Source organism: Psammomys obesus, unplaced genomic scaffold, assembly GCF_907164565.1.
Source record: "Psammomys obesus unplaced genomic scaffold, mPsaObe1.curated_primary_1811, whole genome shotgun sequence".
Classification (NCBI taxonomy): domain Eukaryota; kingdom Metazoa; phylum Chordata; class Mammalia; order Rodentia; family Muridae; genus Psammomys; species Psammomys obesus.
In genome coordinates this window covers 37,535,465-37,547,511 of record NW_026592118.1, presented here as the reverse complement: position 1 = coordinate 37,547,511, position 12,047 = coordinate 37,535,465, and the positions used below count along the sequence as shown (strand labels likewise).

General features: G+C 36.1%; 1 protein-coding gene across 1 annotated transcript in view; it reads right to left on the bottom strand.

Moving 5' to 3' along the window:
- Positions 1-3,224: 3,224 nt before the first annotated feature.
- The window catches only part of Phf14 (PHD finger protein 14), a 147,134-nt gene continuing 138,311 nt past the window's right edge, over positions 3,225-12,047 (bottom strand). Inside the window, exon 18 of the mRNA XM_055612742.1 lies at positions 3,225-3,434. Coding sequence (XP_055468717.1) covers positions 3,360-3,434 — 75 coding nt within the window. The 3' untranslated portion in view covers positions 3,225-3,359. The remainder of the gene's footprint in view (positions 3,435-12,047) is intronic.

The following is a 12,047-nucleotide window of genomic DNA, read 5'->3' as shown; positions in this document are numbered from 1 at the left end:
CTCTCCTAAAGTAACGGGTACATTTTGTTAATCTTTAAAAACTTTGTATTTATTTTGGTGAAGGTGTATATGTGGAAGCCAAAGGACAACTTTCCTGAGTCAGCTCTCTCCACCATGTGGGTCCCAGGCTTGACAGCAAAGGCCCTTTGTCACTGTACCATCATGCTGGCACACTGAAACACTTTTTTAAAGGGCCAGCATGAAAACTTTTGAATAAAGGTATTACTTAAGTACAAACACTATGTCTACAGAATGTCTCCCACTGTCTCTCTCACATTAACAGCTTGTTTTAGAAATGCAGGCATCAGCAGAGCAGATGACACCGTACCAAAACTGAATGAACCAATTTTTTTCAAAAGTGGACAAAGCTCCCTGAGAATGTCACAGAGAAACAATAGGTATTTTCACAGCTGGTCCATTACACAGAGGATTCTATTCTAGAATATAAAGAGTGGTAGTTATGGCATTTCCTCTATTTCATTTAATAAAAGTCATAAAATTAATAAAAGTTGTCACCCTGGAGAGGTGGCTTTAAGATTACAAGCATCTACTGTTCTGGCAGAGGTTAAGAGTTTGATTCCTAACACCCACTTGGTCAGTTCACATCTGTCAGTAACAAGTTTCATGGGTGCTAGCCTCTCTGGCTTCGAAGGCTCCTGCACTCACATGCAAATATCCATATACAGAATCAGTTAAAAATAGTAAGAAACAAATCTAAAAAAATAAAAATACAAAAATGTTGGTGCAGAAAATTATAGGTGAAGTAAAAGGAAAAGTGCAGGCCAACGAAGTATGATATTAGTGACTATTATGTAAAGATTGTGATATTTCGGAGTAAGCATGAGTTTAAACTCTTGTTATTGAATCACAGTACACAGCTTTAGTTCATGTACTTCCCTTAAGCTCCACACTGATCATTATTAAAATGGGGAAAGCAACAGCATCATTCTCACATTCACAGGCACAACTATATGCATAACCCAGAACCTGCAATGTGCCTGATAAGGATGAAATACCTATCATTACTTCTTTCAATATGAGAGCCAAACATGGTGGCACACAACTTTAATTCAACACTGCAGAGGCAGGAGGATCTCTGTAGGTTCAAGGCCAGCCCGGTATACATATTAAGTTCCAGAACAGCCAGGACTATGCAGAAAGACCCTGATTCAAAACAAAAACAAAAATGAAACAAACCACTGCCAGCAAAAAAATAAAAAAAATAATAAAAGATAAAACATCAACCTGTGTAAATACAGCTATGCTAAAATAGACTCAGGCAGGAAAAAGTATCACAGTGATTTTGATATTGCAGACTGCAAACCCCTGTGCAGACTCTAAACTGTTTTCTCAGCCTTTCCTTTGGCTCAGTCCAGAATTTATCCAGGGAGTCTGCTTTGTAACCTTGCGATCCCTTCCTGATTTCCAGTCAGATTAGAGGCTGTTCTTCAATGAACTTGTTTGACCTACTTGCAGTTTTCTTTATTTCAGCCTATGGTATCAAGCTGTCAGCACATCCTACTATCACACATTTATTGAGCTTGTCAGATGCATGTGATAAAAATACAGCTCCAGGGAAAATAAACCAATTCGATTCTATAAGAGAGAACGCCACATGCTGGCATTTTCTTATAAGTACTCCAAAGTCCTACCTCTGATTTTAAGCAACTCTACCTTCAACAATCAAAGATATCTGCCAGAAATACTTGGTTCTACAAACTGCAACTAGATTCATTTCGTTGCTGGAGTTGGCAAATAACAGCGTAGAGGTCAGAAACAGGGAGGATAAATGGTTTGACAATATTAATGAAAATAAAGGTCAGAGATAGTTTGGAAAATTTATAAGTCAACAAAACACATAGAATGTTTTGTTTTTGAAGAGCTGAGGAAAGTTTGTATGAGCAGACACATAGGTCCTTATTAACTATTTTTTAAAAAAGATTGTGTATGTGTGTGTGTGTGTATGTGTGTGTGTGTGTGTGTGTACATGAACTGAAGTGCCTACAGAGGCCACAAATGTTGGATCTCATTAGGCTGGCATTATATAACTTACTTGCCAAACTCAAGTCTTCTATAAAAGCAGTAAGCATTCTTAACCAGAGTTATCTCTCTAGTTCCCTTATTAAATATTAAATATTTTATGACTTAAGAATCATGGCACATCTCTGCTAGCAAGGATTGTTAAAAGTATTTTATATCCTCTCTGAAAACCTAGAGTATCATGTGACAAGCTAATGCATCAATATTTCCAGCGATAATGGCTGCTTTTCCATGTTTGCATATATGAGCATTCCGTGTTTCTGTTGTCTTTTAAATTATGTTGGTTGTCCTGGTTAGTTTTCTTGTCAATTTCACACAAACCTAGACTGAGCTGAAGGAGAGAAGCTTAACTAGGTAACCGCACTAATCATAGTGGCATGTGGCCATATCTGTGAGCAATGTCTTCACTGACAGGGCTGTGCTCAGCTCATTATTTGGTGGCATCACGCGTAGGCGTTGTGCCCAGGCTGTGTAAGAAAGCTACCCAGCAGGAGCTAGACAAGCCATCCAGTAAGCTGTGTTCTTCCATGGCTCTGTGAGACCTGGAAGCGTAAGCTGCAGTGAACCCTTTCTTCCCCAAAGTTGCTTTTCACTATGTCATTTATCAGAACAGAAACTGAACAAAGCAAACCAGAACACTGGGTTTTCTTTATATTGATAACTGGAATTCTGGTAACCCCTTTTTGAAGATGATGATGGAATACAGTAAAAGAATAAAAAAAGAATAACATATTTGCAGATGTTTCTTTTAGGCTATTCAGATGTGTTGGTACTCAGGTTACAGGATAATGAAAATGTTTTTCTTGTATTTTTTTTTTTTTTGACAATTTCTTTCCTTTAAAAACATTTCAAAGGCTGGAGGCTCATTACTTTAATTCCAGCAATGGAGGCCGAGGCAGATGGATCTCTGTGAGTTTGAGGAGAGCCTGGTATCCTGATAGGGAGCTCCAGGCCCACAAGGGTACACAGAGAAACCCTATCTCCAAAGAACAAAAACTGAAACAAAAACAAAACCCATCATCACCAACAATGTGAAAAAAACCAACCAACCAACCAACCAACCAACCAACCAACCAACCAACCAACCAACCAAAAGGTATTTTGAGGGTTTCAATTTTAAATCAAAGTTGAATTGGTTTAAAAAATAAAAGAAAACAAAAAAAGGATAAATTCCAAATACAAGCTCCTATTTCAAGGACTTTATTGAGAACAATTTTGCAAATTAGATTTTACAATTCACATTGTACAAATTAGAAATGTTATCTGCCTCAGCATAAGTTGTAAACACTTCAGAATACACCAAAAAAAAAAAAAAATCTTTATTTCTTTGGATTTTTCTGCTCCATGCTGAGCTCCTGAGATGCATTGTTCTTTTCCGCTTCATTTTCATCTTCCTGTAAAATAAATGTTAGCAAGCATTAAATCCTAAATTTTAGTTTTTAGTCTGACAACATATTTAACACAATCTTTCCAGTAAAAGAACATACTATTCTGATTTCAAAAACCTTAGAGAAAAGATTATATATCTATAATTATAAAATTATCAACATTTAATTAAAATACACAGTATTTTCTTCTAAATGTTGATTAAAAGCAATCAAGTTTTCAAGGCTTCAGAATTACTTTCTGAACACCTGCTCCTGTGAACAGTGCTCTCTGTAGTAGGGAAACCAGATAGCCTTTACTTTGCACTTTGATAACAGACAATAAATCTAACTTCTAAGACACTTCATGTGCTCCAGCATGGCATTTTGGTTTCATCTAGCATACTTTTTTGACAGGACTGTCAATTTTTCAATTACTTGTACCACCATATGTTATCTGAAGATCAGTCAGTTCTAAAATAGGAAACATGAACATGTCATGCTGTAGAATGCTTACAATCTTCTACAGTTTCGATTCTAAGCGGTGGCCTCATAATTCACATCGGTTTCCCGTGGCACATGGTGGATAATGAAGTGACATCATAATGTCTGCTACCAGGAATGAAATGTTCCTTGTGCTTAATATTAAGGGGTGGCCTTCAAAGTATAAATAGTAAGAGTCTGGAAAAATATTTCATCTTATAATTGGTAGCCTATCTTATTATGCATGCTCCTTCAACAATATCCGAGTGCCAGGCAGTCTTGCTTTGCTCTTAGTTCTGATTTATCAATATGATCTTTCATTTTTACTAACTGCAGTAGGGTTACTGCCTAAAACATTACTGAGTTAATTAAAGCATAGACAGAAATTCTTAAGTATCTTTAGGTAAAGTAATTACCAGTTATCTCTAAAAATACCAACCTGTACTTCTGTATTTCATAAAAACCAAGTTTAAATGAATGAAATAACTTTTGAATTTTGTTTAATGTCAATGTAAATCAGGCATATGTAATTGCTTTCTATGGAAGAAACAAAAATAGACAACAACAACAAAACCCTTTTCTATGATCAGTAAAGTGAAGAAAGCATCCTTTCTGCTTCTCTAACCTCCTTGGCGTTTATAACTTAGACTCTGTCAACATCAGGAAAAGTAGAGAAATCATCAATATTTCCAATCATTCCAAATCATTTATAGATACATGACTTACCAGGCGGATTTTAGCATCATCTTGGCAGTACAACTTTATATATTTTCCCAACAACTATTTCTGTATGTCAATTACGTTTCCCTCCAGCTTCTCTAATGAGTAGATGATTTTCCATCAACTGACATCTAAAGAGGCATTAGTAAACAGGTAGCTGCTTTCTTTAGACAAGAGTTCCTAGAAATTACATTTGAGTTATATCCCATTCAAAACTAGATCTCAATTTTCTACCTTCTACTGCCTACTACTAGTGAGACACTGTCAGTGTACAAAATCACTTGGTAAAGAAGCTGTAGTGGCTTGAATGAGAATGGCCCTGATGGGATTCTATGTTTGAATACTAAATCCCAGTTGGCAGAACTGTTTGGGAATGACTGGGAACTGTGGGGCTGTTAGAAGTGTGTCATTGAGGGTAGCTTTGTGGTTTTACGATGCTAGTCCTATCTCGTGTGCCCACTTTGCCTCTTGTTTGTAGAACAAGACGTTAAGTCTCAGTTGTTCATGACACCATGCCTTTGTTCTGCTATCACCTACTCTAATGTCCCAAAATCATATGCCTAATTAAACACTTCCATTGTAGGTGGCCTTGATCATCGTGTTTTATTACAGCAATAGAAATGTAACTAAGACAATGCATTTTGTTAGGCAGCACCAAATTTGTCAAGATGCCTTTCAAAGCAGGGATTCTTCTTTACATTATTCCTACCATCTAAATAGGTGCAGTTAGCAGACAATTGGAGTCTATTCAGTGTTTTCTGAATTCTATGAACTATCAGTTTAAGAAGCCTGTGTAAATTAACACATATTTTTAAAAGTCATATTGTCACTCCTTATTCAGCAGTGACACGTTCAGCAATCTTGACTCAGAGTAACAACACTGACAAAAAAGGAAAGCAAAAATGCTTGAAGCAGTATGTGCCAAACAGCTAGAACTTTTAGATTTATTTATTTTATTTTAACTGTATGAGTGTTTGTCTGCAAATATGTGTGTGTACCACATCCATTCCTGTGACTGGAGCGCAGAAGAGAGTGTTAAATCTCAAACTGGAATTACAAATGGCAGTGAACCACCATGTAAGTGCTAGTTCCTCTACAAGAGCAACAAGTGCTCTCAACCACCAAGCCATCTCTCCAATACAACCACTAAAAATTCATATTCTTCAAGTCATGGGAAACAAACAAAACCTTTATCATCTGAACAGTCTACTAAGTGTGCAGACCAATATGACTTCCTGGTTAATAAACTGTATCAAGCTTTATCTAGCAATCTTAACACTATTCTAACTCAAAATACAAATGTAAAGGTGTTGTAGAGATGGGTCATTGGTTAAAAACACTGGCAGTTCTTCCAGACCAGGATAAATTCCCCAGCACACTAATAGAGAAACACAACCATCCGCAACTCCAGTTTCAGGGGATCCAAATGTATTCTTCTAGCCTCTGTGGGTAACACACACACAAACACACACACTCAAAAAACACATGCACATAAAAAGAAAAACACAGAGATATAGGGATGAGGTAATAAGCCTGAGAAGCCTAAGGTCTAGGCATTATCTATTTATTTTGCTTTCGTATTTCATGAGTAGAAGCTCTAGGAGAATGATGCTAAGTAAAATAAAATTTTGCAATTTCCATAAGCTACAAATGGTTTGGTATTTGTAACACATAACAGAAATAAGTCGCTGGATGTTAACACATCAATACCACAGTCTTAGGCTGACTTCCTAATCAGGAAGCATGGCTATAAAGTCATGTCTCTTCCAGCACTGCCTCCTCTTAGGTAGATGCACACTATCTTGGCTCTTTCTTTATTCTGAAAATTGCTCCTTAAAAATTTTCCAGTTTTACATCCTGAATCACTTATATAACCATCACAAGCCTATCTATTTGTTATTTTACATGGATATAGCTGTGACTTAGGTGTAGCAAAGGATCATGCAGGGGAGTAAAAGACAATCAAGTCTAATTGCTAGAATATAACACTGAAATTGCTGTAGTATAACATATAAAACTGAAAGTAATAGATTTTACCTTAAGTAAAATCATTCCAGCTTTATCCTGTAAAGCTCTGATAGGACTATCCTTTGGAATTATGTACATTTAACATTGTAGGCCAATTTTATAAGAACTGCACATACAGTTCAAGATTAACAAATTCATTCAGGCAACAGATCACATATCATTAACAAATACGTGTACAGCAAAGAAAGGAAGGATTTCAGCGCAGTGTTCTTCACTACTAGGTAGCAAATGAAAGCTGACATTGCCTCTGATGGCAGGGGTTTTCACTTTGCTGAGCCAAGACATCTGTTTGTTTCCCAGTGAAAGAAGACCCCGCTACACGGATCGTTGTCTTAGTGACAGTCCTGACAAGTTTGACATTTGTTTCATGAAGGATCCCTGAAGCAACCGTCAAGAAAACATACCCTTTGGGGTACTGGAAAGCATGAAGGCATGTTCTTAACGTTTAAGCTTGTTATTCAAACTCCAGAAAACATATTGATTCCAACGACCTTGTAGTACCTTTAATCAGATGTGGAATTTTGAAAATGTGCAGTCATATTACAGTAACACCCATAATACCTAATGACTAAATGTGGTTTTGTAACCTTGTTTTGTGTTTTACACTGACAAGATTGCAAGGAGGAAAGTGGTTATTTCTAGGCATACAAGGGACATGGAATAATGGTCTAATACTCTAGGTGGCAGAGAATGAAGAGTTATTGGGAAAGAGAAATAAGTATAAACACTTGTCATGTTTGTCAAGGGAAACACTACTGCATAGCACTTGCAAGATTCCATTTACATGGTATTTAGCTTGTGGCAATGATTTGAGACAAAGACTTTTCTTTCCCCTTACTGTCAAATGTTTTTCTCTTCTGATAATAGCACAAAGAAGTGTTAATTAATAAAACTTACACATCTTTTTCCTTAAGAGAAAACCAATGTCACACAATGGCCAATCATTTTATTTATTTATTTATTTATTTTTAATTTTAATTTTTTTCTTCAAAATTTATTCATTATATATTCTGACTGAAGCCCCTTCCCTCCCCCCAGTCCCACTCTCCCTCCCTCTTCACCTCATCCCCTTCCCCTAGTCCACTGAAAGGGGGACTTCTCCACTCTTGTCATCTGTCCATAGCTTAAGTCTCATTAGGACTGCCTGACGTCGGAAGATTGTGGATTCAAGCTTTAGTGTTCAAATAAAGACATTAGGCTTACCTTGTAAACTGCTGTTTTAAAGGATTTCTTTCAAAGGTAGGATTATAAAAAGGCCCACATTTCCTTTTGTTTCTTTACATAACTTTATAGCCAAAACCCCAGGAAATACCACATTGGCCACATGATCAATATCAGTATCCCCTGCTCTTCTTAGTCTCACTCAGCCACTGTGATGCACTGTGAAGGGCACACTGCCTCAAGCCTGCACCATCTTTCCTTGACCAGATCATGGCAAAGCACCCAAAAATATTCGACAAAACAACGGAACAGAAGTCTGCGTAAATGCCGAGGTCAGGAATGGCAAAAGTTGGAACCATCACAAATTGGAGAAGACTAAGACAGCATAATTACTTAGTGCAGCAGGGAACACTGGACCACAAAATAACCTCTGCGAAAACTGAAAACCCTGAAAATATACCTCAGGATGGTCAATAAAATCCTTTTAGGTTAACTTTCTAGTCTTGGTAATTGATGGTTATACAAGATGGAAGCAATACAGTCAACTGGACAAAAAGAACTAGGAGTGCTCTGTCCTGTTATCTGCAAACTTAAAATGTGCCAAAACAAAAACACTTAAATATTAAGTAGAAAGCTACTTGTTCTAAATCACAATAATAAAATAAAGTACATGAAATATGTGGGAAAGATTTTACAAGGAAAAATACAAACAATACAACAACAACAAAACTAGAGATACCAATACCTCTACACCTAAATAAAAAGCTAAAAGAAACTTTTTCTTCCTATGGATCTACATAAAATTGTTTCCGTAAGGGCATGAACTGCTAAGTGATATTAATGCTTTATTTTTTTAGCTGTGGGATTCAGTATTTTCTTATATTTCCATTGTGAGTACAAGTTACTTTCTAAAACTAAAAACCATGTGTTTTATCAAGTTTGACTGTACAAACTGTTCCTATAAGTGAGAAAAATGAGAATCTATATTTACAAAAAGAGTTAAATTAGTTGCTTTTACTTTCCTGACCATGCTATTCAGAGAGGCTGCTTGTTGCTACTGGAGTTCAGAGATCTGAAGTACAGATAAGCACTTTCTGGAAATGTTTCTCTTTTTTCAAAAAAGTTTTTTTATACAATATTCTTCTGACTAATCAGAGAAGGAATAGTTACTGAAATCAGATGTAAACGTATATTCACAAATATGCATATATTTTAATAATCCTTTTAAAAGTAAGTTGTGTATTTTTTAAAGACACTTCTAAAAGTGTGCAGTTGGCTGGAAGAAGAATTAGCCTCACTCAGAGATGAGACTCCCTTCTGGCTGCTCAATGCAAAGTTGGCAGGTGTGAAAACACACACACAAACAGACTCCGAAAGTTACATTTATGTATATTTATACATATATATTTACATATGTATGTGTGTAACAACAATTAACAAAAAACCCCAAGGCTATCAACTTGAGAGTTGGGGGCATAGGAGGGGCCAGAGGGTAGAAAAGGAAAATGTAATGTAATACTATTTCAATTAAAAATATAATTTTTTAAAAAAGTTTGCAGTATTAGAAGAGGTGAAGAAAAGTAATACACCCAAAGTTCTTCAGACTGTACTCAAACACCACTTTCTTTTATTAATTTCATTTATTATTATTATTTTTGTGTGTGTTTATATCGTGTGGGGGCACACATTAGTTTTAACTTTCAACAGTCTCTAGTGCATGCTTTTCTATAGACAACATGCTAGTCCTGCACAATGAGGAAAGATTTATCTTAATAACTGGAAAAATACTGATGATAATGAAAACGTTTCAGGCAAAATGAGCACACTGCATACTTCAGGCTAAAATTAATTGCAGTTTTTAATGCTTCACAATTCCACCATAATTCTTTAAATGGTGCATTTACTTCATAGTAATAAACACTTGGGTCATTAAATAAAGTGTAAAACGTGTGTGATGTGCTACATTTAACAACCTTTGGCCCCTTTTCTGTACTTCTGCATTCAGTTTTCCAATGCACTGACTAAGCAATTGAGGATTCTAATTACATTTCCTGACTTTGCAGATCTGAGATTCTCATTTCACTCCATACAAAAGGTAATTAATCTACCATTTTACAACTGAATTCCAACATTAGTGGGCCTTGGTAAACACTGACGTGAACTTACAAGAAATGCTTAATTAAATTTACTGTAAAAAAGTACATGGATTTTTTTATGACAGAGGTGCATATTTAATTAAAAATTCTAGAAATATACTATAAAATTAGAGTAACATTAATTTTTTTTTAAATAAAAACCAATTCTACTACAAATACCATTACAAGAATGGAGGACTAAGATATTGCTGAGAGGCAGAGCTTTTGTCTACCAAGTAGGAGCCCTTGGGTTCCATTCCTAGCATCTCCAAAACAGATGGCAGTATTTTACTTCCGTTCTTCATTTATTCAGACAAGAAAAACAAGTAAAAGCAATTTCTTTTTACTCAGTCTCACAAAAGTACATCTTTTATTTTAGTAACAAGTAAAATAGAAAGGGGAAATTAGGCCATAAGATAAAAGAAAGAAAACAGATTAAATGATTGCAATTAAGTTAACCCAATTTGCGAAGTTTTCATCTTCCTATAGATATAAAACTATCACAACTTAAATAATATGGATTTAAAATATTTTAATACTTTAATTTTTGAGAAACTCATGAGTAGCATATTTGTATCATTTTCACCTATTCCGCTTGCCCCTCTAAATCCTCCCATATTCTCCCCCACTCCCTATCAAATTCATGCCCTCTTCCATAATTATTAGTCTCTCACACGGTGGGGTGGGGAAGGAGAAAGAGACACACACACACACATACACAGAGTCCATTTAGTAGTGTTGCTCAGGTGTATGCGTGCTAAGAGATAATCTACTTCAATACTTTAAATCCCTCACATACAGTTATCTACGGAAACCAGATAATAGTAAATATTATAGATGATAATTCCAATGTTAAGGAACAAGTTAGTTGGTCATTACTCAACTAATAAAGTTTTACTCACTGCAAAAGCTACATCAGACTGAACAATGATTTAGTTTTAGGCTAATCTGATTGCAACTATGATATGTATGGGAAGCCTTTTACTTTCTTACTTTCTCCTTAGTCACCAAGTCAATAAAGCTAAAATATTCCTAAAGCTGCCTCAGTGAAAGATAGTCCTTGTGACAAGAGTGTGAAATCAATTTATTCACTAGACTCAAACTGCCTAGAGAGTTAAAATAAAACGACCCTTTGGATTGTCAGACCCTTTGGATCTGAAACTCCTCTTTAAAAAGGAAAAATGGCAAATTCATAGTGGAAAAACCACACAAATACCATGTCAATGGATGGATCAGGTTAGCATCATCAGAAATCCATACTGACATATTCCAATGCCACACCCTGAGAGTGATGGTAACATGGCCAAGAGACTTCTCATTAAGAACATACTGGAAAAACACAAATGGAAGCAAGGCTGTGATGGAACATACCTTTAATCCCAGCATTTGGAAGGCAGAAGCAGGTCATCCATGAGTTCAAGGCCAGCCTGGGTCTACAGGGTGAGTTCCAGGACAGCCAGAGCTACACAGAGAAACCCTGCCTCAAAAAACAAAAAAGATGCAAATGGAAAGACATTCTACAAAGTAACTGAGTGCCAAAGCTGTGACACAGAGGGTAGAATAGGTAATCATCTGAAAGATGATTAACCAGCTGAAAGAAATTATGAACACTCAACTGATATAACAAAGTGAGCCTTCGTTGAATCTTGTCCAGAGAAGAAAAGACATAAGAGGCAACAGTGGTCACATCTAATAAACGCCAACAGTTACTTCAGAGCACTGTCTAAGGTTTCTTTCTGTTTTATGGCTGTTAACTCTTCTGCAAGTTGTTGATATAAAGAGGAGTTCAGCAAGAGCAGAAGAACTTTCTATACCACTTTTAGAACTGTTATAATCTAAAGTTATCACTACACAATCATTAAAGGCAAATGAATATCAAACACTCTGTGAGGTAGAGCTATTTTGATAGTAAGTACTATGGAGTTAGAATACTCAGGGCCAATCCTTCTTGAGAGGCCCATGCTCCCACGGGTGTGTCTTCCTTTTCCCCTGACCCTCTCTCTTTCTAATTAATATCTGTACTTAAAATGTCTTCACAAAACTCTTAACTCTGCTTCAAAGACAATTCCAAAGTATCCGGTTATAAATAATGGAACTCAGGCATTGCCACAGTATC